Genomic DNA, 27,937 nt, shown 5'->3' with positions numbered 1-27,937 from the left:
TTTCAGATCAGTTTCCATACAAACATTAAAAATGACCTGAAGTGTTGAGTGCAGAGGGGTAGGGGTTGGTGGGGAGAGACAAGAGCCAATCTTTGCCCCTGTCCCCAGTGGCTCTCCGTACCAAAAGTCAACAGTACACCTCTTTCTGAGGAGCTGCTAATATTGAAAACACCTCCCTGGACTTCCCTGGTGGTTGGTGGCTAAGACTCCATGCTTCCAATGAAGGGAGCATGGGTTCCATCCTTGGTCAGGGAACTAGATCCTGCATGCTGCAACTAAGGCCTGGTGCAGTCAAATGTTAAAACACCAGCTTGGGAATGTCCACTCACTGATTTCTACAACTTTTGTTGTATCTTGCAATTAGGATATCTGCAACATTTTTGTGATTAGTATTCATAACCAGCCAGTTAGTTACCTGGATGTGTTGCTGATAAAAAACCCTTTATTAAGGTTTTTGCCCTGCCTGGGCTATCCAGTTCATCTTTTCACCTACCGCAGTAGGTAAGAGCCAAAGGGATACATACACAGTGCAGACAATTTTGGAGATACAAAAACAACTGTTTCACTGAACTTTTCTGCAAGTAATTGACATTTAAAAGCAGTAAAAACGTGGGTTTTATTAATCAACTGCAGTCACAATACAATCGTCATAGATTTCCCCCTCTGTATTCATTCCACCAAACACAAAACAGAGCAGCGTGTCAGCCTGACTTCCCTCCCGTGAGTCACCACCTTGAGTCACTCCTTTCTCAGTGGAATCCCCTTTCTCAGCATCACAGTTTACAGTGGCAGAATTTGAATCTTCTTTCTCAGAAGTACACGTCCCTGGCCATGGAATGATACACATGGAATGGTCCAACCGTCCAGTGGGTGGAGAATTCTCAAATTTAAGCAAGGTCCAATGCTGCTTTTCTATTTTTTGGGGAAAAAAAAGAGTCTGTTAAATTTCCAAAAATGTTCAGTGATGTGCTGTATCACCTGAGCCCTAAAAGAAACAGGAAAAGTCGGGGGTGGGGGGGTGGGGTACCCTAATGGTACTCTTACTGCTTTGATGATGTCATTCCCTGAAAGTCTGGTTTTTATTCCTTCGGCCTTAGATGTGGAGTGGCCAAATTGAAAGACCGAAGCATTGTGATAGTTTCAAAGAAGGGTGATACTTGTTTAAAGACCCACAGTGAACATCTGCTCACCTATGTGATACTGGTACATTGTATTCAGGGCTCCTGTGGGAGTCATTCCTCCGAAGACATACAGGTGTTTCCCCACAGCCACAGCTGAGTGGGCAGCACAGCCTGTGGGAGCTGCCCCAGTGGGCCTTAGCTTCTGCCACTTCATGTCACCTGCCAAGAGACGGAAAGTGGGCAAAACCTGGCCTAGACAATGGTTTCAGACGGAACCTGTCAGACGTCTGCAGTTTGCAAACCAACCCCTGAACTTCACTCACTGAAGAGTTCTCAAGATAATAGAGCAAGGTTTGGCGTGCACAAAAATTCCTTGGGGGAGCTTGAAATTCTGTCTGGATAGTCCAGAGAGGGAGGGAAGGAGGGGGCTCAGCCATCTATAGTTGTGACAAGCATCCCCAGGTGATTCTGATGTAGGTGGTCTTCGGAGCACACTGAGGAATGTGATCTAAGCTTTGGTGACCATCACCATTAACTCCATAGGAGCCTAGGAGCAGGTAAGGGTGTGTGTGTGTGTGTGTGTGCGTGCGCACGTGCACATGTGCACACGCGTGCGCAAGCATGCCTGTATGTGCACACACATGCATGTCTGAAACAGTAACAGTTACTTTGCAACTTTGTGAGTGCTGACTAGACACTTCAAAAATCTGGTTTACTTTATTCTCATAGCTGCATAAAATTGCTATTACTCACTTCTGCCTACTTTCTTTCTTCTTGCAGATGAAGAAACAGGATTAGAGAGGGGAAGAAGTCCCACAGCTAGCAGGTGGCACAGCTGGAACTGCACTCAGGTCTGACTCCCAGATCTGTGTTCTCTACACTGAAACGTGCTGCCTCAGCACCTATTTCCTACCTATTTCTGCAGATAGTTGCAACTTTTCAGACAAGCATTTAAAGGAGGCAGGACCTCACCAGATTTTAGGTTTTAGAGAACAACCTGGATAGGAAAGGAGGAAAAATAGCTAGGAAATAGTTCCTCCTACAAGAGAAAAGGACTTTTTTAAAAATAAGCATTACAACCCTGTTTGCCTGCCTGCAAGGAATGCTCCTGTGAAGATATTTTCCATCTGTCAGTTCAAGGCAGGGGTCCAGCAACTGGGTTGGAAGGGAGAATCACCGAGTCCAGCCAAATATCCTTGCCAGTGTGGGAATCCCAGCCAGTGTCAGCCAGCCTCCAATGTCACCAAATCAGAGAACCCACTGTTTGGCAAGGTAGCCTGATACTTGCACAGCAGTTCTCATGCCTTCTGCCCATGGTTCCAATTCCTGTAGTCTGGAGCACTGCAGATTATGTTCATTTGTTTTTCTGTCCACTTTTTTTTTTTGGTTGCACTGTGTGGCAGGCAGGATCTTAGTTCTCCAGCAAGGAGTCATACCTATGCCCCTGCAGTGGAACCGTGAAGTCTTAACCACTGGACCACCAGGGAAGTCCCTATCTGTCCACTCTTTACAGATATACACTCATCATCTGCGACCCGCCAGACATTGTACTCAATGATGGAAATACACTAAGGGAAGAAGAGACAAAGTCCCTGCCCTAAGGGACTTCAGAGTCTGGAAGAATGACCCCAAAAGTGTCCAGCCTCTCGGGACTTTTTTGAGGTCATTCAAACGCTTAAAGACAATACTCATGTTTATTCCTAACTTTCCTTTTCTCAGCATTTTTTAACAATTTAGCATGACAGTTCTGGTTGTCCACCTCCAGACACACTCTAAAAGTTACCCAGAGAATTAAAGGCTACAACTTGAAAGAAATCCAGTCCTTCGGGAAGCACAAGACACAATGAATTTTAATGAAAGAGCAGGGTTGTTGGAAGGATAAGAAAGAATTAATGGAGAGGTCTTGGGTTGGCCAGAAAATTCATGATGAATTTTCTGTAAGATCTTACAGAAAAACTTGGACAGACTTTCTGGTCAACCCAATACATGGCAAACACTTAGGAAAGACTTGCTTTTATTATTATTATTATTCAGGTCACATTTGAGAGAATCTAGCAAAGATTCTACTGGCTGGTTGAGAGCAAGGCTCTAGTCAAAGTATATTTTATTTAATTTTAAGCAGACAAGCAAGCCCCCATGCCCCCTACCCTACTTACTGATATCAATGCAATGGAGATCATCATAGAAATTGTCCCCTGCCAAGCCTCCATGGATGAAGAGCTTTGTCCCTGCTGCCACCATCACGTGACCATGTCGGGGGGATGGAGGTTTTCCATGTGTCTCTGGTTGTGACCAGGTCAGGGTGTCTGGAAAAATAAATCCCATGACATAAGGTGACAAAAGTATGAAGCAAAAATGTGAGGACTATACCTAAGCCTCACCTCCCAGCAAGTGGAGATGCGCTGAACAGAGAGTGGCCTGGGGGTCATTCACTGCGACTTGCCAGCCCAACCCAGGGCTCCCTCCATACACAACCTTTACAGCCTCTGCTGATGCGTGTCCAGGACTGGAGCGTTCACTACCTAATATGCCTACCCTTTCCACTGGGCATTAAGGAACCACTTTGTGTTTTGAATTTAAAAAATACCTCCCTTAAGTTTCTTTAACCTTGAACTGCCCCAAAATTAAAAAGAATGAGCTTCCTTCTTCTGGGACAGACCTTCAGAGTATTCTCTTTTTCAAAACAATATCCTTAATTGATTAGCTGGAAGAGTAGGGAAAAAAAATATTACTACTTTTAAAGTTAGCAGGGCCTCCTGAAGTGGTTGTATAGGATAATGATTAGAATATAGGATTTGGAGTTAAAACTGGGTTATTTCACTGAATAATTATGTGGCCTTGCACATGTTAATTTTCTAAGCTTCAGTTAGTGCAGCTATAAAATGAAGAGAAAGAGAGTACCCAGTAATACCTACCTCTCAGGGTTGAAGTGTGGATTAAATGAGATGATATATGTAAAGCACAGGCACAAAGAAAGGACTCAGTACATGAGAGTTATTAATATGAGTATGATCCTAGTAGAGCAGATGCGTTCTACCTGTTGATAACCCTTCATATCTTCAAAATTGTACATGTATAGAATTGAGGAAAATCAATCACTTCAACATACCAGAAAAGCCTTAAAGGAGTGCTACAAAAATTATCTTAGACAAAAGCCTGACAAACAATTTATCTCTGAATTACCATTTGCAACATGCCTGAAGGTTGTTCACAGAGCCCTCAGTGTTCCAAGAAATACAATTTGAAATAACCTGAGAAAGTTGATGCATATACATACTTAAGTGGTAAGTATGTTTACCACAGTATTGTTTATATTAATAATAGGGGAGAACTGGAAATAGCCCCTAAGTCCATTAACAGGTGAATGAGTGAGTTATTGCTACAGTTATAATAGAATATTATGTGCTCATTAAAAACAGAGAAGATTCATTTTGATATATGGCAAAACCAATACAATATTATAAAGTTAAATAAAATAAAATAAATAAAACCACTGAGAAAACTTTGTGATTACTGGGGAAATGCTTAAGTGAAAAATACAAGACACAATAGCACATCTAGAATTATCTCTACTATTTTTAAAAAAAGGACCATAATTGCACTGAAATGTTAACAATTTTGAGGTTATAGAATTATATATATACACACAACACATATATGTAGGCATATATATATGTACATATATTTTTTCTCACAGTTTTATGTATTCAAAGCCAATATTTTTTTAAAACTGCTTTAAAAGAATCTGAGTCCATTTTTTCTGGAAAAATTCATATCGTGACATGTAATAATTTTAATTTAAACTTTAAGTTTTCAATTTTGCTTATTGCCTTTTTTCAAAAAAGGTGTAAAAACACAGGAAAATTATTTTTGTTACATGATATTTGTAAAGCATTATTCATAAATGCCCACTACTAAAAGAAAGAAATGTAAATAAACACTACTTAGACAAAAGATTGGCAAAAGGTCTTACAATATTAAATATATTAAATATTCATACAATTTTGACCCAGTGATTCCACTCCTCAGCATCTATTCCACATTAAATGTTGTGTGCTGTGCTAAGTCACTTCAGTCATATCTAACTCTTTGTGACCCTATGGACAGTAGCCTGCCAGGCTCCTCTGTCCATGGGATTCTTCAGGCGTGAATACTGGAGTGGATTACCATGCCCTCCTTTAGGGGATTCTCCTGACCCAGGGATTGAACCTGCATCTCTTGCATTGGCAGGCGTGTTCTCTACCATTAGCACCACCTGGGGAGCCCTAAACATTGTAACACATACATAAATTAATGTATATATTCACTGTAACACTGTTAGCAATCTATAGGAAAATGACTGAATGAATAAAGGATGCCCACAGAAAAATATGCTTTGCAAGGAAATTGTTGGCTTAGGAGAGATCCATGATGTGTGATTAAATGAAGAAATAATAATACAGTGAAAATTTATTAGGTGTTTCCTATGTGTCAGAACTGCTATACACTGTATCACATTATCTCATTTAATCTTTCCAATTCTTTGTGTTAGGCACTATTACTATCTCCATTTTATAGCAAACTAAGGCCTAGAGAGATTAAGAAATTAGTCTAAAGTGATACAGAAAGTAGATGTCAGATCTGGTTCCAAGTCCACTTCCTGTGGCTTCAAAGTTTATGCTTTCAACTAAGATCTACCCTTGCATGCATGCATGTTTAGTCGCTCAGTTGTGTTCGACTCTTTGCAACCATATGGACGATAGCCCGCCAGGCTCCTCTGTCCACGGGATTCTCCAGGCAAGAATACTGGAGTGGACTGCCATTTCCTCCTCTAGGGGATCTTCCCAACCTAGGGACTGAACCCGAGTCTCCTGCCTTGCAGGTGGAGTCTTTACCACTGAGCCTGATATCAGGGAAGCCCCCAAGATCTACCTTTAGACCCACAAAACTAAAAGGCAGAACAGTATTTATAATTAGTATTTTCATGTGTGTGTTTTAAGTTTTCATATAATTTCAAAGTTCATAAAAAATTCATAGGTGTTCACATATACATGTGCATATGATTTATAAATGCACAGAAAAATCTGGAAGTTAGACTATTAGGAATAGCTAACAGTATTTACCTCTATCGGGACAGTGGGAAGGAAAGGCCTAAGGAGAAACTTTTTTCTTTTTTGCTTGATAAAATATACTGTCTACATTTTTTAAATTGATCAGTTATTCCTCTTTAAATGCAATTTTAGCAATGGGTAGAAGATATCGGAGAAGGCAATGGCACCCCACTCCAGTACTTTTGCCTGGAAAATCCCATGGACGGAGGAGCCTGGTAGGCTGCAGTCCACGGGGTCGCTAGAGTCGAACACGACTGAGCGACTTCACTTTCACTTTTCACTTTCCTGCATTGGAGAAGGAAATGGTGACCCACTCCAGTGTTCTTGCCTGGAGAATCCCAGGGACGGGGAAGCCTGGAGGGCTGCTGTCTATGGGGTCTCACAGAGTCGGACACGACTTAAGCGACTTAGCAGTAGCAGCAGAAGATATCAGCTAAGAGATATACTGAAGAAGTCTAGAATTGAGACCCACAGCCAGGTTGTCATTTTCTAATCTGTTTCCTGCATCAGGTAAGCTGCAGGCCAGGGCAGCCCTGACCAGGTAGGAGGTGGCCCCAGGGGTCTCCCACCCCATTCATACTTGCGTCAAACACATGAAGCTGCACATCCTGCACGGGCTGGGCACCTCTCTCTCCGCCCCCAAAGACATACAGCTGGTCTCCAATGGCTGCCGATGACGTGTGGAATGTTCTTGGGGATGGCGGTGGGCCGGTCACCTCTGGGGTAGTCCAAGTCCTGGTATCTGGTCCAGAGAGAAGGTAGGCATCTAAATCCCCAGGCTGAGAGCTTCAGACATTGACTCTGAGGCTGGGTAGGGTCACTTGGCAAACCCCAATCCCCAAGAGGGACAGGGTAGGTCTAGGCAGGGATCTCCTGCCATCAAATTCAAGGAGGGGTAGGGGACAACACTCAGAATGTGTCCAGATAGACCCAAATTCCCACGAGTGAAAAGCCACAGGTACAATAAGGAGGACAATTTGTTTTTGGAAGCATTAAACATCCTTTCTGCACCCTATTCCCCTTTGCTGACTGTCCTGCCCTGTGCCCACCCAGAGTAGCCCAACATTGAGCAAACTCATTCCCACTGGATGCAAGAAAGCAGTTTCTCAGGATATGTGGCCATTAAAAAAAAGTGGACAATATCATTACAGTCTTAGTAGTAGTAGTCGTAATAGTAGTAGTAGTAATTTTCCCCACTAAACACTATGTGCAAAATAAATATTTCTTCCCCCATTTACAGATAAGGAATTGAAGCAGAGATAGATTAAGTCACTCATTTAAGATGGCATGACCAGTAAATGGCTGAGTTGGGATTCAAATTCCATTTCAACATCAAGATCTATGTATATTCCACTCTTCTGACTTGAGAATGAAGTTCTACCACCTGGGCGGGTGAACGGAAGCTCATTTTTTTTTTTTCAAAAGGAAGCACACATTTTACAGAAACACAAGTGGTAACTGAGCACCTTCTGTGGGCAGAATCACTGCCCTGAGCACCCCACCATCTCCATCATCCTCGGGCAATCCTGGGAGCAGGTGGAAAGTATCCCCACTTGGCAGATGAAGGAACTGAAGCTCAGAAAGTTTAAATCCTTTCCCCCAGTCACAGTGTTGGTGAGTAGTAGGGCAGGGCTCTGAACACAGATCTGTCAAAACTCCTACAGTCATTCCACTACTTCTTTTCTTTCTTCCTTCCTTCCTTTCTGCCATGCTGCATGGCTTGTGGGATTTTAGTTCCCCGACCAGGGATTAAACCCAAGCCCACGGCAGTGAAAACTCCAAGTCTTAACCACTGGACCATCAGGGAATTCCCAGGAATTATTTCTTGACTGGGAAATTCTGTGTCTTGTGTAAAGGTCTTCATTCAATATACAAAGTGGTGCATGAAGCATTTGTAGTATGTGTGGGACTCAAAACATGAACCTGGAGACCAAACAAGTCTCAGCCTATATCCAAAGGATAATGGGGACTTTCCTGACAGTCCAGTGATTAAGACTCCTGGCTTCCACTGCAGGTGTCTTGGGTTCGATCCCTGGTTGGTGAACGAATATCCCACAAACTTCATAGCCAAAAAAAACAAACAACAAAAACTAAAAACTGAAATAACAAAGCATAATGTAATTGCCTCTATAGCTACAGATCTTGGGGAACTTTTAGATCTTAGGAGGAGTTAGAAAGCACACAACCTTCAGAATAAAAAACAAAACAAAACAGAGGAATTATGGTACTGTCATAAAATTGAGATTGTGTGGCTACAAAGTCAAATGCTAGCACAAATAATCAGAAAGGAGTCCTAAGACTGAGGAACTTGCCTTAGTAACACAAGAAATTAATGATTCACTTATATCATTCATATTTCTTGGTCACGGTGTCAAACTATACTTTTCAGGACAGGAAAGGATCTGGTGGAAAGTCAATTTCTTTGACAGAAGCTTTCCAAATTCTTACTGTATTTTATTTAAAATAGATGCCATCACTGAAAAATTGAGAGGCCAGGGCTCTGGAACTGATTTCCATCTGTCAAACCATAGCTACATCAACCACAACAATTACTGAATGTTAACTATGAGCCAGACGTGAGTTAATTCTTGCCAAACCTAACACGATAGAAATTATTACTGTCCCAGAATGACAGAGAAGACCAACTGTTGTACGAGTAAACCTATCGTTGACAGAGGTAACCAGGCAAGAGCTGACTGTTACATGAAAAATGTCCAGGTTACTAGTAATGAACAAACTGCATATTTAAACAATTAGATGCAATTGTTTGTTTTTTTTTTTTACTTTTGCCCATCAAATTAGCAGTGCTTAAAAATGATAAATTCAGTGCCAGTCAGGAGTGAAACAAGAACTATTAAACACAATTGGAGAGAGGATAAGTTGAAAAAAATCCTTCTAGAGATGGAGTCCCCTGGTGGCTTAGTGGTTAGGATTCTGGGCTTTCATTCTCTGGGCCCAGGTACAATCCTGGGTCAGGGAATTGGGATTGCACAAACTGTGCAATGTGGCCAAAAAAGAAAATTAAATAAAGTCTTCCTGGAGAACAATTTGATAGCATGTACTAAAAGCCTTAAAGTAACAAAAAAAGAAAAGCAAAGTCCAGGGTTTTATCTAGTTCTTTTATTTCTGGGCATGAATTCTAAGGCAATAATTTGAAATACATTTTCAGTGACTTCTGAACAAAGATATTCACTACTTTGTTATTTATAATGATAAAAATCTGAAGACAGCCTACATGTTAAAAAAAAAAAACAGAGGAATTATGGTATCATCATAAAATTGAGTGTTATACAGCCATTAAAAATGATTTTAGCAAAGCTTTGTTGATAGGGAGTCATTTCTGTGCTTTTTATGAAATTAAAAAGACACAACAGTGTAATGGTAAAATACAAAGATCTCAGGTTTACAAAATGCAGAGAAAAGACAGAAAGGAAGTACACAGAACTGTTATTAATATTAATAGCCTTATATATAGGCTATAGCAATATAGCCTTATATTGATATTAATAGCCTTAATATCATAGGATTGTGGATGGCTTTTGTCCACTTATTTACACTTTTTAGACATTTTTCAATGCATATTGAAAAATTTACAAAGAGCAAAACCACAAAAAAGTGTTTCTAACTGACAGAAAGTCAGGTCCACCCCCATGGTGGCTCAGCAACATCCTTGCAGCAGTGATGTCCCCAAACTGCTTCCTCTGTGACCAAACTGCCAGTGAGACGAGTCAGGAACTTTGCACTTTTTGGCTAAAAGAAACATACTAAGAGGATCTCGAGCAGGGTTTCTAAACTTTGGCACTATTGACATTCTAGACCAGACAATTCTTTATTGTGAGAGACTGCCCTATGCATTATAGCAGGGGTCCTCAGCCTCCAGGATCTAATGCCTGATGATCTGAGGTGGAGCCGATGTAATAATAATATAAATAAAGTGACAGCAAATGTAATAAGTTTGAATCATCCCCAAACCATGACCCCACCCCACTCCCACCCCTGTCCATGGAAAATTTGTCTTCCACGAAACCGGTCCCTGGTGCCAAAAAGGTTGGGGACCACTGCATTACAGGATATATGGTAGCATCTCTGGCCTCCACACATTAGATGCCCTGCCCCAAGGTGCAACATGCCAACTGTCCCCTGGGGGGCACAATCACCCCCATTTGAGACCTCTGATAGAGGTGACTTGGATTCTAGCCTGCTCAAGGCTCTGATTCCCTGATGACTTTAGGAAAGTCACTCCCTATCGCTAGACCAGGTTGCCCACTTGGCATAACTGTTTTATGAAGACTCTTTCAGCTTTGACTTTTCAGAAGTTGATAATTTGTGCAACTTAGGAGGAAAACAAAATATCATGTATGATTTTCAGATTCTATTAGAAGTGGAAATGTCTATTTTTCTATGAGGTTAGCAAAGGTTAAATGGATCAGTCAGTAAAATCCAAATGGGACTTTGGTACAGGAATTGAAATTGGATTTACTTATTCATTTTTGTAAATAAAATAACCATCAGCTACTTACCAGGATTCAGAACTTGCAGGCAGTTTCGATTTCCTGACTGGTCGGCCCCTCCAAACACCCAGATGCTGTGAGGTGTGCAGGAGGGAATGAAGCTGGTGTGCTCGTACCGGGGCAGGAGGCCCTCTGAGGTGGCTAAATCCCACTGGTGTGTTCCTAGAAAACATTTCACCCAGTTCCTAGATTGGGGCTGCCAGTGGTTTATAGTGGCTGACAAACTTGGGGTAGGGTGAAAAAGGAAAAAGGGGTTAAAAGTGTAAGTGAACAACCAGCAGATCACTTAAAGGGAATGTGGTCAACCTCCAGAACATTTTATATCAAACACTTTGGGGGCTGTCAGCCTGTCCATAAATCCTCTTCTATGGGGTCAAGCTGGTTTTAGAAAAGGCAAAGGAACCAGAGATCAAATTGCCAACATCCGCTGGATCATAGAAAAAGCAAGAGAGTTCCAGAAAAACATCTATTTCTGCTTTATTGACTATGCCAAAGCCTTTGACTGTGTGGATCACAAGAAACTGTGGAAAATTCTTCAAGAGATGGGAATACCAGACCACCTGACCTGCCTCTTGAGAAATCTGTATGCAGGTCAGGAAGCAAGTTAGAACTGGACATGGAACAACAGACTGGTTCCAAATAGGAAAAGGAGTACGTCAAGGCTGTATATTGTCACCCTGCTTATTTAACTTACATGCAGAGTACATCATGAGAAACGCTGGGCTGGAAGAAACACAAGCTGGAATCAAGATTGCTGGGAGAAATATCAATAACCTCAGATATGCAGGTGACACCACCCTTATGGCAGAAAGTGAAGAGGAACTCAAAAGCCTCTTGATGAAAGTGAAAGTGGAGAGTGAAAAAGTGGGCTTAAAGCTCAACATTCAGAAAACGAAGAAAACAACATTCAGAAAACATTCATGGCATCCAGTCCCACCACTTCATGGGAAATAGATGGGGAAACAGTGGAAACAGTGTCAGACTTTATTTTTGGGGGCTCCAAAATCACTACAGATGGTGACTGCAACCATGAAATTAAAAGACGCTTACTCCTTGGAAGGAAAGTTATGACCAACCTAGATAGCATATTCAAAAGCAGAGACATTACTTTGCCAACAAAGGTTCGTCTAGTCAAGGCTATGGTTTTTCCCGTGGTCATGTATGGATGGGAGAGTTGGACTGTGAAGAAGGCTGAGCACCGAAGAATTGATGCTCCTGAACTGTGGTGTTGGAGAAGACTCTTGAGAGTCCCTTGGACTGCAAGGAGATCCAACCAGTCCATTCTGAAGGAGATCAGCCCTGGGATTTCTTTGGAAGGAATGATGCTAAAGCTGAAACTCCAGTACTTTGGCCACCTCATTTGAAGAGTTGACTCATTGGAAAAGACTCTGATGCTGGGAGGGATTGGGGGCAGGAGGAGAAGGGGACGACAGAAGATGAGATGGCTGGATGGCATCACTGACTTGATGGACGTGAGTCTGGGTGAACTCCGGGAGTTGGTGATGGACAGGGAGGCCTGGCGTGCTGCGATTCATGGGGTCGCAAAGAGTCAGACACGACTGAGCGACTGATCTGATCTGATGGGACCTGTCCCATCTCCCCATCCCAGGGATAGATCCCAGGAGACTGGGTTATACTACACCTTGACTTCCTAGCTTTAGCTGATAGGGCCAAAGGTAGTCATCGGACCCAAGACGAGCCCATCAGAGCCTCTCCCCCAAGAATTTGGAATTCAAATAGATTTCTGGGTTTGGGCACCCATCTTCTACCACATGTGGAGAAGCAGAGAAAGCCACGGTGTGGAGAAGAGAAGAATGAAACATCTACATAAAGGAGCAGATCCCCCTAGAGACTCCTCTGGTGTCCAATGACTGGGACTCTGAGCTCCCAAAGCAGGAGGCCTGAGTTCGATCCCTGGTTGGGGAACTAGATCCCACATGCCACAGCCAAGAGTTTGCATGCCTCAACTAAGACCCGGTTCAGTCAAACTGAAAAAACAAACAAACAAACATATTTCCCCCATCTCCCTGCAGAATAAGGGAGAAAATAGGCAATTTTTGTCAGCTGTCTAAGTCCCGCCTCCACTCTCTCCCGAGGCTAGGCCAAATTCCCTGCCCATGGATTCTCTCTCTAGGGTTTTTAATTTTTTTTGGTTGGTGAAGACAGTTTCTATTACCTCTAGGTAATGGACTTCTGGCTAAAACAATTCCACAGACTATTAATACCTGACTTCTTAGTGATTTTAATTAGTAAACCACTCACATGGGGCCTTCACAGGCATTGTCTTGTTAGATCATTACAAGTGCCAAGTGAAGCGAGTTATTATGGGACACTGAACCCCAGATCGTTTAGGTGGTTTAGCCAGAGTCACAAAAGTAGTAACAAGTCGCAACAGAATTATAACTGTACTAGATGGTAAACTTCTTGAGAGATGAAAGAGATTTAATTTACCTTTGAAATCCTAGTACAGTGTGTAGAAATTCAAATGCCTACAGAGGACTGGAGGAAATTGTGGAGAATGAGAGCCCGGCAGGTCAGTTGCAAAAAATTGTCACTATACAGACATCCAGGCCTATTGATGTCAGATCTTCCAAGACTACAACAGAGGCCAAACAACTTCAAGTTTTACAAGTAGACTCCTGCACATGTGGTTGATACACAACTAAGATCAAAACAAAAACACCCATGTTACATGAACCTAATAAAACACGTTAACAACATATTTTTGAACTATGGTTCTGAAGAAGACTCTTGAGAGTCCCTTGGAAAGCAAGGAGATCAAACCAGTCAATCCTAAAGGAAATCAACCCTGAATATTCATTAAAAGGACTGATGCTGAAGCTGAAGCTCCAGTACTTTGGCCACCTGATGCAAAGAGCTGACTCACTGGAAAAGACCCTGATGCTGGGAAAGACTGAGGGCAGGAAGAGAAGGAGGCGACAGAGGATGAGATGGTTGGATAGTATCATCAACTCAACAGACATGAGACTGAGCAAACTCTGGGAGATAGCGAAGGACAGGGAAGCCTGGTGTGCTGCAGTCCATGGGGTCACAAAGAGTCAGACACAACTTAGCAACTGAACAACAACACAGCAGTTTTCTTTTGCCATTATGTAGTACACAGTAGTCACTTGTTAGTTCATTAATTTATCCAAATACTTATAAAGCACCTACTCTGTGCCGGGTGCTATGATAATGGCTGGGGATGCAATGAGAGGTAGTATAACCATGTTGAGAGTTCTCTGATGGCCTAGAGGTTAGGATGAGACGCTTTTCACTGCCGTGAGCCAGGCTCAATAAGCTGCATGGCAGGGCAAAGAAAAGAAAAAAATACATATTTATAACCATGTTCCCTGTTTCCAAGGAGCTTATACTTTGGTAGGGAAGATAAACAAGAAAACAATCCCATGTGAACAGGGTTGTGAAGAGGGATAAAGATGGGAAAGTACAGGATGCTATGGAAACACAGAGAATGATTGTGTCATTGTCATTTACGTTAGGAAATATACATTTGGCCTTCATCTGTTCTAGGCAAAGAGCTCTGAAAACCTTTGTGATGACCTAAGTAATAAGACTGGTAAGTGTCTTTGGTTATTGATGACAAACCCCCTGTTAACCACACCTGAGTTTATGGGGGTTTTTTGGCCACACCATGAGGCATGTGGAATCTTATTTCTCGTACCAGAGATCCAACCCACTCCCCCTACACTGGAAGTACAAAGTCTTAACCACTGGATCACCAGGGAAGTCCCTGAGTTTATGTTAATAAGGTGACTTTTGGAAAGCCCCTAAAGATGGGGGCTGGTTGCCAGGGGACGAAAGCGTAAGACTACAAGGTTAGAACTTTCAGCCACAGACAACCCCCACCCCCAGCTCTGGGGAGAGGAGAGGGATGAAGGTTGACAATCACCAATGGCCAAAACGTAATCAATTACTCCTTCAGAAAAAAGGCAGGGTTCAGAGAGTTTCCGGGTTGGTGAATACATGGAAGTGTTGCAAAGGTAGGGCACCTGGACGGGGCCCTTTCCCCACATACTTTGTGGGGAAAGACAGGAGTGCCTTTCCCCACATACTTTGCTCTAAGCATCTCTTGTGTCTGGCTGTTTTCCTGAGCTTGGTGGCCTCTTGAGGAAATTAACCGGAAATTAATGGAAGCTGAGGAGGGTGTCAGGGGACCCTCCCATTTAAAGGGGTTGGTCAGAACTGCCGGTGGCCTTGTGATTGGCATCTGAAGGGGAGCAGGGAGAATCTTGTGGGTCTGAGCCCTTCACCTATGGGCTTGGAGTCTAACTCCAGGTAGAACTGAGCTGAGTCGTAGGACATCCAGCTGGTGTTGCAGAATTATCTGCTGTGGTGAAAAAAATCCCCTCACATTTGTCAGTCAGAAGGGAAGTACTGAAGATGTGTCAGGAGGTGGCACAGGAATAGAGACGAAAAACAGAAGAGTCGCCCCTTTTCAGTGGCAGTACCTAAACTAGTCCAGATGTACCAGGGCAAGCTTCCTAATGAAGTGACTTTTCTTTTATTCATTTTTGTTTATTTATGTACTTTGGCCATTCCACGCTGGCATGTGGGATCTTAGTTCTCTGCCCAGGGATCAAATGTGTGCTCCTTGCATTAGGAGAGCAGAGTCTCAACCACCAGGGAAGTCCCTGGAAGTGACATTTAACCTGGGGTCCGAAAGATGGAAAGTAGTCATATGACAAGGAAAAGTCTCCCAAGCAGATGGAACAATATATGCAAAGGCTTGGAGACCAAAAGAGTTCAAGGAACCGAAGGATATTCAGTGGAGCAAATGTGGGTTTCGGAGAGCCAGGAGATGAAGTTGGGGAAGGCCTGAAACTGGGGAGTGGCATAATCAGATTTATATTTTATCAAATACTCACCTGAGTATTGAAAATGCACTGTACAGGCAGTAAGTTTGGAAGCAGGCAGATCAGTAAGAAGGTTGTTTTAAGAGTGTAGCTGAGAGACACTGAGGCTTGGACCATAGTAGTAGCCATGCAAATGGAAAGACATGGATGAAAATAGAGATATTTAGGATTTGGTGATGTGGATGTAAGAGGTAAAGGAACCAGTGTCTCCTAGAGAAACATCTGATAAATGAGTGGCTAGCTGTCCAGGGCTCCAAATGGATTCTTTTCCCCAAATCAAGGGGGGCTTAGTTTGGTGGATATATTCCTGGAGTCTGTTGAGTTCTTAGGGACTTTTCAGTGATGTTCAGTGAACTAAAATGGACTAGAATGGGTGAATTCAACTCAGATGACCATTGTATCTACTACTGTGGGCAAGAATCCCTTAAAAGCAATGGAGTAGCCCTCATAGTCAACAAAAGAGTCCAAAATGCAGTACTTGGATATAATGTCAAAAACAACACAATCATCTCTGTTCATTTTCAAGGCAAACCTATTCAATATCACAGTAATCCAAGTCTATGCCCCAACCAGTAATGCCAGAGAAGCTGAAGCTGAATGGTTTTATGAAGATCTACAAGACCTTCTAGAACTAACACCCCAAAAATATGTCCTTTTCATTATAGGGGACTGGAATGCAAAAGTAGGAAGTCAAGAGATACGTGGAGTAACAGGTAAATTTGGCCTTGGAATACGAATGAAGCAGGGCAAAGACTAACAGAGTTCTGCCAAGAGAACGCATTGGTGATAGCAAACACTCACTTCCAACAACACAAGAGAAGACTCTACACATGGACATCACCAGATGGTCAACACCGAAATCAGATTGATTATATTCTTTGCAGTCAAAGATGGAGAAGCTCTCTACAGTCAGCAAAAACAAGACAGGGAGCTGACTGTGGCTCAGATCATGAACTCCTTATTGCCAAATTCAGACTTAAATTGAAGAAAGTAGGGAAAGCACTAGACCATTCAGGTATGACCTAAATCAAATCCCTTATGATTACACAGTGGAAGTGACAAATAGATTCAAGGGATTAGATCTGATAGACAGAGTGCCTGAAGAACTGTGGACAGGGGTTCATGACATTGTATAGGAGGCAGTGATCAAGACCATCCCCAAGAAAAAGAAATGCAAAAAGGTAAAATGGTTGTCTGAGGAGGCCTTACAAATAGCTGAGAAAGAAGAGAAGCTAAAGGCAAAGGAGAAAAGGAAAGATATACCCATCTGAATGCAGAGTTCCAAAGAATAGCGATTAGAGATAAGAAAGCCTTCCTCAGCTATCAGTGCATAGAAATAGAGGAAAACAATGGAATGGGAAAGACTAGAGATCTTTTCAAGAAAATTCGAGATACCAAGGAAACATTTCATGTAAAGATGGGCACAATAAAGGACAGAAATGGTATGGACCTAACAGAAGCAGAAGATATTAAGAAGAGGTGGCAACAATATACAGAAGAACTATACAAAAAAGATCTTCATGACCCAAATAACCATGATGGTGTGATCACTCATCTAGAGTCAGACATCCTGGCTGACGTCAAGTGGGTCTTAGGAAGCAACGCTATGAACAAAGCTAGTGGAAGTGATAGAATTCCAGTTGAGCTATTTCATATCCTAAAAGATGATGCTGTGAAAGTGATGCACTCAACATGCCAGCAAATTTGGAAAACTCAGCAGTGGCCACAGGACTGGAAAAGGTCAGTTTTCGTTCCAATTCCAAAAAAAGGCAATGTCAAAGAATGTTCAAACTGCTGCACAATTGCAGTTATCTCATAGGCTAGTAAGGTAACGTTTAAAATTCTCCAAGCCAGGCTTCAACAGTATGTGAACCCTGAACTTCCAGATGTTCAAGCTAGATTTCAGAAAAGGCAGAAGAACCAGAGATCAAACTGCCAACATCCACTGGATCATGGAAAAAGCAAGAGAGTTCCAGAAAAACATCTACTTCAGCTTTATTGACTATGCCAAAGCCTTTGACTGTGTGGATCATAGCAAACTGTGGAATATTCTGAAAGAGATGGGAATACCAGGCCACCTGACCTGCCTCTTGAGAAATCTGTATGCAGGTCAAGAAGGGACAGTTAGAACTGGACATGGAATAACAGACTGGTTTCAAATAGGGAAAGGAGTACGTCAAGGCTGTATACTGTCACACTGTTTATTTAACTTACATGCAGAGTATGTCATGCAAAATGCCAGGCTGGATGAAGCATGAGCTGGATTCAAGATTGCCTAGAGAAATATCAATAACCTCAGATATGCAGATGAAACCACCTTATGGCAGAAAGCAAAGAAGAACTAAAGAGCCTCTTAATGAAAGTGAAAGAGGAGAGTCAAAAAGCTGGCTTAAAACTTAGCATTCAAAAAATGAAGATTATGGCATCTGGTCCCATCACTTCATGGCAAATAGATGGGGAAACAATGGAAACAGTGAGAGACTTTATTTTTGGGGGCTCCAAAATCACTGCAGATGGTGACTGCAGCCATGAAATTAAAAGATGCTTGCACCTTGGAAGAAAGCTATGACCAACCTAGGCAGGATACTAAAACGCAGAAACATTACTTTGCCAGCAAAAGTCCATCTAGTCATAGCTATGATTTTTCCAGTAGTCATGTATGGATGTCAGAGTTGGACTATAAAGAAAGCTGAGCACCGAAGAATTGATGCTTTTGAATTGTGGTGTTGGAGAAGACTCTTGAGAGTCCCTTGAACTTCAAGGAGATCAAACCAGTCAATCCTAAAGGAAATCAGTCCTGAATATTTATTGGAAGGACTGATGCTGAAGCTGAAGCTCAAATACTTTGGCCACCTGATGCAAAGAACTGACTCATTTGAAAAGACCCTGATGCTGGGAAAGATTGAAGATAGGAGGAGAAGGGGATGACAGAGAATGAGATGGTTGGATGGCATCACCAACTTGATAGACATGAGTCTGAGTAAGCTCCAGGAGCTCACACACAGCAATTTCCCACTGGTTACCTATTTTATATATGGTAATGTACATGTTTGAACTAATAATCTTAGGAATGATCATGGCCAGCAGCACAAAGCCCTGCTCTCTAGCCAAAGGGCACTTGCTCTGTAGCTTGTGGTCTTTTTTTATTAACCATGCCACATGGCAAGGTATCCTTGTTCCCCAACCAGGGATCAAATACATGTTCCCTACAGTGGAAACTTGGAGTCCCAACCACTGGACCGCCACGGAAGTCCCCTCCATTGCTGGTCTTACCCAGATCTATGGTGTGCACATCTGAGAAGCTTCTGTTTGGATCTGCTCCCCCAACAATGAAGACCTTCCCTCTCTCGGCATCACCAACAGGGGGTAAATATGAGCAGCTGTGACCAACCCGTGCACAGGGGCTGTCTCCAACCAGGGTCAGGGTGTACCTACCAAAGGGAGGATATATTCAGGAGGCCTGAGCAGAGAATAAATGCAGCAGTGTGTTCTTTGCACTCCTCATAGAACAGTCACCAGAGAGAAGGGTCTTATACACACACAGACTTTTAAAATAATACCTAGCAAAGCAGCATTTTTTTGATTAATAACAGTACCGTCCCTTGGCACATAACCTTTGATTTTTTAATTCTGTCCCTACTTTCATCTCACATTAACCTCCTGGGGATGCCCTGGACTAGTAATTGTCCCCATGTGGTAGAGGCAGAAACTGATACACAGAAATGTTCAATGGTATGTCCTGGCACAAGATGGTACTTATGAGCATGGCTTGCCCATTCAGACAGACCTAGTTCAAGTCCTAGTTCTCCTGCTTTCTCCAGGTATGCCCTTTTAGAAGTCACTTTAGTTTCCTCATTTGTAAAATGAAGACAGCAATAATTATACCTGTGAAGAATGAGATGCACTCTTGTTACACGGCAGGGAATGACTCAGTAAATGATAGCCGGAGCTTTATGTATAATCATGTGAGAACCAACAGCACCAAAGCTCCCACCACTAGCCAGTAATGCTTTCCTCTGCCAAGTAATATACTCCATCCTTCATTGAATTTTAAGAGCTTGTCCAAATTACTCATAAAGCTTGACCTGATGGAAGCCAAAGCTAGCTCTTTGAAAAATCAAATACAGGATCCATTCATTCAGCTCTGTAAAGTTATTCTGAATGCAGACACTTCAACCTTTCTGGTTGGAAAAGAAAATTCTGTAGCTGTTTTTCTGGCATTTGGGACTCTTGGCTCTTCCCTCCTTCTCGCACCTTTCTCCTGGCCTGGCTTCCCGACTCTTTCCTTTTGGTTCTCTATCCACCTGTCTGGCTGCACTTTCTGTTTCCTTCTCTGACTCCTTTCCCTCCAGCTTTCTTCCAACCCCCATGGATTCTCTTTGTCTTAGTCTAGGTTTGCTTATCTGATCAATTCTATATGTACTGATGCCTTCAATTACCACCTATCTACATGTTCATCAGTGATTTCAAAATCTGTTTCTTTTCCAGATCTCTCTTTTGATGTCCAGATTCACATATCACATTACTGCCCGAATGACTGCTAACCATGTACCATGCCTACCGCTAACTTTGCTACAACCCTGGTTTCACTCAACTTGCACAAAACCCCTTTGAGGACAGTACCATTATCATCAGAGTTCTACAGCTATGGACCTGAGGCTTAGAAAGGTTAAATAACTTATTCAAGGACACACAGCCCTCCAGCTACATGGTGAATAAGACAAAAGAAGTCCCTGCTTCATAGCCCTGCCAGACTAGTTGGGAAGAAAAACACTAAACAGGTAATTTCACAAATAACCACTTCATTTCAACTGTGCTATAAAGGATAACTGGATATACAGTATGAGAACATATCACAGGGGGTCCCTACTCTGTAAGGAGAGTTGGGTGGGGACAGGGGTGGTCACAGAAGACTTCCTAAAGAAGCCCCATTTTAACTGAGATCTGAAGTATGAGTAGACATTATTAATAGCTGGGTAAAGAAAGGGACAAAAGATGGGGGGAAAGGGTGATCCAGGTAGAAGGACCAGCCTGTTCAGTTCCTCAGTGGGACAGTGCAAACCACGTTAAAGGAAGAGAAAGAGAACAAAGTGTGAGCAGGGGGTCGTAAAGTTGGAAAAGTAGGTAGGGACAGATTATGAAGGGCCCAGTGGGTCATTTTATGGACTCTGGTTTCTATCCTAAGACCAACACAGAGGAACAAAAGGCTTTTAATCCAGAGAATACCATGATCAGATTTTTGATGGGTAGAGGGCAAAAGTGGACATGTAGAAGGCAGATCAAAGGCTCTCCTCCAAGGTCCTGCAGAAGCACTGCCTCCTCTCTACAGCCCTCTGTGAGCCTTGCTTCAGCACTGATCACTTTTCATCACCATCACCAGGTTAGTCTGCAGCCGCCCCCACACTGAGACTATTCATTCACCTTTGTACCTTCAGCATCTACACTGTAACTGCCGGTCAGGCCAGTGTTAGTTGTTGAATGAAGGGTGGGTTGAACAAGCACTCAAGAAACAGTGAAGCCAGTTTAATCTAATTCCCTGAAAACCTTAAAAAATGAGTCACAGCTTGGGGGAAGACACAGTGCTGGAGCTGAGGATGCCAGATGGCCAGTGTCTTACTCGTCTTGGTAAATGGATTCTAATAAAATCAACATCTGCTCTGTGATAATTATTGCCCCACTACCTTTCCTCCGAAGACCTTCTCAGACAGTTTGAGTCTAATTACCAGAAACTGCAGACAGTTTCATCTCTACTCTTTTTCATAGATGATCAAATATGTTAGTAAACTACTTATAAATGAAACAAAAACTCATGTGTTTCTCTGTCTGAATCCTTCCTTACAGACCATGTTTCTTTCCTGGGCTTGTCTCCAGGCTCCAAGACTGGCAGCTGCTTCATGATGTCCTATGCATAAGACAGAAAGGCACTCTTTAGACATTGACGATTATCTTCTACCTAACACACAGAGATTACTTCCCATTTTAAAAAATTTCCTGTTGATACACCCATTTCTAGGGCCTGATCTGAATAAGCACTACCAACCTTTTGATAAAAACTTACATTTGGAAGGCAACAATAACACAATTTTCTTAATCCAATTAGAGAATTTTTTTTGCTTGAAGTTTTCTGTGTCTGTGGTTTTCATGGGGGAAAGGGCATATATCAAAATAATTTTGGAGGTCATAAGGTATTTATATTTATCAAAAGATAAAACACTTTAAAAAGCTGAGAAATACCAAACTCTAGGATAACTCTTGGCCCCGGAATGACATTCAAAGCCTTCTGGTCTCAACCTTTTCAGGAGCTCAACTCTAAATTTCTTGCTATATTGAGCTGTTCTTACTACATTTGTTCCTTTGAAATGCCTTTCATAACTTTCATCTTATGCTGCTTCCCTTACCTGAAACGTCCCTTCCCTTCTGGTCAACTAGCAAACTCCTGGTTAACCTCCAAAGTCCAGTTTAACTGTCCCATCCTTAGTGAAACCTTCCCTTATTTGTTGCTTTCCTCTTACATTCTCAAGTTATTCTCCATCCTAAGGTATCCATTAAGCTATCGTAATTGCAGGATCACCCGGAATGTAATAATCTATTTAAAAGTCTCTAGACTAGATTCTAGACTAAATTTCAAGGGAGCTGGGCCTCTCGGATGTATTCAGAGAACCAACTAGTGCCCGGTATAGAGCAGAAGTGAGGGATGAGTGAATGATGAAAGAAAATAGATAACATTTCCGGGAGGTGAATGGATAAATCCAACCTTCAGCCTAAGCCACTAACTGCTATTCCCAAAGCCCAAAGCTCAGTGGGGTAAACTTCACCTGGCCAGGGACCTCCCGCAGCAGCCCCTGCCAGTCCCATCCCCCAGTCCCATCCCCGCGTGGCAGCGATAAGCGATAGGAGACAGGGTCAGGAGAGAACCGGCTGGTTCCTGTCCGTCAGTGTGGCTGGGCCGGAGCCTGAGGAGGTCTACCCGGCGTTTTCTACCCGGCCTAGCTCCATTCCCCTAAAAGATGCAGCCGCCCCCGCCCGGGATCGCTTCCAACCGGGGTCCCGGAGCACCCCGACCCAGCTCCAGACTGCATTACCTGCGACGGTTTAGGCCAGTCCTGGGCCGTGGCTCCGCCCCAGTGGGGGCGGGTCTTAGACCTTCGCTCCTCCTCCAGACCCCGGAAGAGCGCGGCGGCCTACCGCTCGCAGCCTGGAGGACTGGGTCTCCAGGGCGCGCCCTTGGAAGGGAGCGTAAGGGGTCCTGGTGTCCCAGGTGAAGACCTGTTTGTGTATTTCTCCAGAGCTGAACTGGCCAGGTCTTCCTGCGGGCCCTACCTCCCCGGCGGAGTAAAGAAGGCACGGCTACTTGGAAACGACTTCTAAGCGAAACGCCAGGGGTTGGGCATCTGTTTGCTGCTGCTGCTGCTGCTGCTAAGTCGCTTCAGTCGTGTCCGACTCTGTGCGACCCCATAGACGGAAGCCTACCAGGCTCCCCCGTCCCTGGGATTCGCCAGGCAAGAACACTGGAGTGGGTTGCCATTTCCTTCTCCAATGCATGAAAGTGAAAAGTGAAAGGGAAGTCGCTCAGTCGTGTCCGACTCGTAGCGACCCCATGGACTGCAGCCAACCAGGCTCGCCTGTCCATGGGATTTTCCAGGCAAGAGTACTGGAGTAGGGGTGCCATTGCCTTCTCCGGGGCATCTGTTTAGGTGACCGAAATCCCCGTGGGCTATCTTAAAGGAGCTAGGATATTTTCATTTCCAGCGGTTGTTAGAAATGGTTTCTGAAAGGGAGAGTTGAGGGTGCTTTCCCGGCTGTAAATTTCTCTGCGCGATCTTTAGGCCAATTCAAGCTTTGGCGCTTTAAAAAGCTGACTCATTCCACAATTAGCATTTGTAACTATGGCAGGCACTATGCTGAACCTGCAAGATCAAACCAGTCAGTCCTAAAGGAAATCAACCCTGAATATTCATTGGAAGGACCGATGCTGAAATTGAAGCTGGAATACTTGGGACATCTGATGCGAAGAACTAACTCATTGGAAAAGACCCTACTCATTGAAAAAGACCCTGATTCTGGGAAAGATTGAGGGCAGGAGGAGAAGGGGAGGACAGAGGATGAGATGGTTGGATGGCATCATTGACTCAATGGACATGAGTTTGAGCATGTTGGTGAGTTGGTGATGGACAGAGAAGCCTGGCTTGCTGCAGTCCATGGGGTTGCAAATGAGCATCCGAACAACAACAATGCCGAACCAGGCAAACTTGCCCCCTGGCCTCTTGGAGTTGACAGTCTTAATTAGAGAGAGACAGAAGGAAGGAGGGAGGGAGATGAAACAGAAAAACCAGTAACTAGGTACATTCATAAAAAGTGCAAGGAACAAAAAGTTCATCAAGAAGAGTAGCTATTCTCATAGAAGTTACTCTTCGTTGGCCCCAGTGTCACCAGTCTGTAAAATGGAGCTAATAAGATTTCTGAAAAAAAAAAAAAAAAGATTTCTGTCACAAGGCTATGGTGAGGAATACACGAGCTAATGTTTATAAAGTGCTTAGTGCCCAGTGACTGACACAGAGCTTGTTGTTCAGTGTTTAGCAGCTGAGTCGTATCTGACTCTGCCTCCCTATAACTGCAGTATGCCAGGCCTCCCTGTCCTGCACCATCTCCCAGAGTTTGTTCAAACTCATGTCCATTGAGTCCACGATGCCATCCAACCATTTCATCCTCTGCTGCCCTCGTCTCCTCCTGTCCGTAATCTTTCCCAGTATCAGGGTCTTTTCCAATGAGTTGGCACTTTGCATCAGATGGCTAAAATATTGGAGCTTCAGCATCAGTCCTTCCAATGAATATTCAGGGTTGATTCCTTTAGAAATGACTGGTTTGATCTCCTTGTATTCAAGGGACTCTCAAGAGTCTTATCCAGCACCACAATTCGAAAGTGTCTGTAAAATGTAATGCTATTCCTAGCTGTAATGAACTCTAGACACCAGTCCTGAGTTAGAAGTGTTCATCTGCATTATTGTTGGTCTCTTTCATAACCACAGGTTCCCGGTGGCTTTCCAGAAACTGGAGAGCTGGTTCAACTGTGTCTATGTTCCTGAGAAACCCACAATCAGGAAGACTGAGTTATATCCTGGGAACTGGAAGAAACAGCTAAGGAAGGAAACCACAGGAGCTCCTGTGGTACAGAGCTTCAAACTATGCTAGCGGAGTGGGAAGCAGACAGACGTACTTGGGGTCACATCCAGGCTCCAGTGCTAACCATCTAAACTTGGCATCTGGCAAGTTCATTATCCTCTCTGAGCTCTAGGTTCTTCATGTCTAAAATGGAAATAGTAAATTATCTACCTCAAAGAGGGAGTAGTTGAGAGTTAATAGTACAGGTGAAAGACCAGCTTGGTAAATCTTTTTGCTACTAGAATCTGTAACAGACATATTTATTTACTGGCCACACTTTGTGGCATGTGGGAGCTTAGTTCTCTGAGGAACTGAACCGATGCTGCCTGTATTGGAAGCGTGGATTCTTAACCACTGTATTGCTAGGGAAGTCCTTCCAACAAAAATTTATTGACAAAATGGAATTTGCAGTCTGCAGCTCTCTCTACAGCTCATGTATCTATTCCAAACACCTGGAGTCTTTGTGAGTTCCCTTATTAATGGAGGAATTTCCATGACTGCCAAAGAGGAGTTTCCTGCTCTCCTTCAGGAAACAAAACTAAAGGCCAGGTTGGCTCTGCCATATGTCCATGTGCATGTAGATGGAGATTTCTGCTCACAGCTGCAAATTGCTCTGGTGTTCCTTCTGTCTTTGAGATAAATCTGTTTCAAGGTGCCATGCTGGAGTTGCACATAAACAAGAAAAATTGGAAGAGGTTTGTGGGCAAAATAGCAACCAGTTTTCTTTTTATTATTGGAGTATAATTGCTTTACAATGTTTTGTTAGTTTTTGCTATACAACAAAGTGAATCAGCTATTAATATATGTACATATATCCCCCTTCTCTTGAGCCTCCCTCCCACCCTGCTACATCCAGTTTTCATTGTGGGACCTGTGCTTTCAGACTAGAAATTACATTTCAGAAAGTGTTGGAAAGAACTTTTTTTTTTTTGGAGAGAACTTTTGAGATCTATTTGTAAACTGGAAGTTGAGGCCCAGAGAAGTTAAAATGACTAACCCACTGAAATGGCAGAACCAGGAGCCCAGATCTCCTGTTTTGTGCAAGGAAGACTAAGAACATATTCCAGTCAGCAAGCTCTGTACACTCTGTCGCAAACCACTCAGTGTGCCCATCAACTCTTCTAAGAACTCATCCAACACTGAGACTGTCAAGAGTGAATTTTTCTGAATGAGGTGAGTCTGCCAGGAGGGAGCTTCTAACTGCCAGACAATTTGGTAATGTGAGGACTGCCTCTTATTTTCACTGGAAGGGGATACCATCTGCCTTCATTACCTACCCGTTTACTGACTTATCAACAAGGGAAGCAATGAGGCTCATGGCACCTTCCTTTCAAGCATTTTATTGTTTTAAAGAATGTTCATATCTATCTCCCTGTTTTTCTCCCTTCCCAATTCTGAGAAGAAACCTTTTTTTTAATTTTAAAAAAATATTTATTTATTTTCCTGTGCTGAGTCTTAGTTGCGGTATGTGGGAACTAGTTCTTCGACCAGAGGACCAGAGATTGAACCTGGGCCCCCTGCCCTGGGAGTGTGACGTCTTAGCCACTGGACCACCAGGGAAGTCCCTGAGGAGAAATCTTGAATAGGATTAATTCCCAGTTACTGAGGTTCAAAGATAAAAAGTGAAATGTCAGTTTTTTCAAAGAGGACTGTAAAAAAAAGAAAAAAGTCAAACACCAATAACGTCTTTTCCTCTTTTGGGTTTTTTTTTTTTTCTTCAAAAAACTCTGAGCCTATTATCTCTATACTCCCCACCCAAAGTCATGGTCGTCTTTTTTTAAAATGTTTATTTATTTGGCTGTACCAGGTCTTAGTTGCAGCATGCAGGATCTTCTATCTTCATTATGGCATGCGGGAGCTTTAGTTGCAGCATGCGAATCTTAGTTGTGGTGTGTGGAATCTAGTTCTCTAACCAGGGATGGAACCAGGGCCCCTGCGTTAGGAGTGCAGAGTCTTAGCCACTGGACCACCAGGGAAGTCTCCTGCTTAAAGTCTTATATGTTACCTCTTTAGAAAGACCTTTTCTGCTCAGCCAATATTCAGAGCTAACACCTTGCACTCACTGTACACAACACTGTTTTAAACCCTTTCTATATACCAACTCTATTAAACTTCAGTACAAGCCTAGAAGATAAGTATTCTTTTCCCCCCACATATTGAGGGAGAAGGTAAGTATTCTTATTTGCTCCCTATGAAGCAAGCACTGTTATTATCTCCACATCGGACCTGAGAAAACTGGAGCACAGAAAGGATAGATAACTTTGCCAAAGTCACACAGGGAGTATTAGAACCTGGGTTTGAACTCTAGCCATTTGGTGCTAGAGTCTGCACACATGATGTCCATATGTTGCCAACATAACATAGGCCTCTTCTATTCCATTTTTCTTACTTGTGGCACCCCATTTTCTCCCTTTTTACCATGAATTATACTTTGCAATTAATTCTTGCTCATTTATTTTTGTTATTAGAATGTATTACCCATAGGGCAGGAATCTTACATGTTTCATTTATATCATAGGTGTGTGCCTGCTAAGTCACTTCAGTCGTGTATAACTCTGTGACCCTATGGAGTGTAGCCCGCCAGGCTCCTCTATCCATGGATTCTCCAGGCGAGAATACTGGAGTGGGTTGCCATGCCCTTCTCCACGGTCACAGGTACTATATTAATTGAATAAATGAAGAAATGTATGCTTGTGGGTGCCATTCTGCAACAAACTTTTAAGGATTAATTTTACTTTGAAACAATTTCATACTTACAGAACAGTTACAAGAATAATACAAAGAACTTCACCCAGATACCTCAATAAAATTTAGCTAGATGTCATTAAAATACACTTTAGGGCCAGAGGATGGATCCAGGATGACTTGAACAACAAATATTTCTGGAGGACCTGTTATTATTGGGTTATAGAGCTGTCTCTAACTGGTCTTTCAGCCGCAGTTGCTGCCTCCTAGTCTTACACAGCAGCCAGAGCGATCCTTTTAAAACAAGTTAGATCGTTACTTCTCTGCTCAAAAGTCTGCAATAATTCCTCATTGCATGAAAAGTAAAAAATCAGTGTTCTTTTCTCTCATCTCCTCTCCCACTCCTCTCACCTTGATCCAACCACACTAATCTTCTTGCCGTTTTCCTAAGATTCTAGACATGCTTTTTTTTTTTATCGTCGAGTCTCTGCATCAGC

The 27,937-nt window shown here is 42.9% G+C and overlaps 1 protein-coding gene across 3 annotated transcripts; it reads right to left on the bottom strand.

The window, feature by feature from the left end:
• Positions 1-597: 597 nt before the first annotated feature.
• Positions 598-22,859, bottom strand: RABEPK (Rab9 effector protein with kelch motifs). 3 transcript variants are annotated; one of them, XM_025261669.3, is made up of 9 exons: positions 22,679-22,844; positions 21,655-21,726; positions 21,440-21,498; positions 18,870-19,027; positions 10,732-10,884; positions 6,792-6,953; positions 3,278-3,427; positions 1,191-1,340; positions 598-912 (listed from the first exon to the last, which is right to left on the bottom strand). In XM_025261669.3, exons 3-9 carry the CDS (start codon positions 21,490-21,492, stop codon positions 620-622), a joined length of 1,119 nt encoding a protein of 372 aa, XP_025117454.2. In that variant the 5' UTR covers positions 21,493-21,498; positions 21,655-21,726; positions 22,679-22,844; the 3' UTR covers positions 598-619. The 3 variants fall into 3 exon arrangements, with proteins under 3 accessions (XP_025117454.2, XP_006049328.2, XP_025117456.2); XM_006049266.4 differs by lacking the exon at positions 21,655-21,726 and having other exon boundaries at positions 22,679-22,843; XM_025261671.3 differs by lacking the exons at positions 1,191-1,340; positions 21,655-21,726 and having other exon boundaries at positions 22,679-22,859.
• Positions 22,860-27,937: the final 5,078 nt, after the last annotated feature.

This window comes from Bubalus bubalis, chromosome 12 (genome assembly GCF_019923935.1).
Source record: "Bubalus bubalis isolate 160015118507 breed Murrah chromosome 12, NDDB_SH_1, whole genome shotgun sequence".
Taxonomy (NCBI): Eukaryota; Metazoa; Chordata; class Mammalia; order Artiodactyla; family Bovidae; genus Bubalus; species Bubalus bubalis.
The sequence above is the reverse complement of the archived record's forward strand: the minus strand, read 5'-3'. Positions and strand labels throughout refer to the sequence as shown.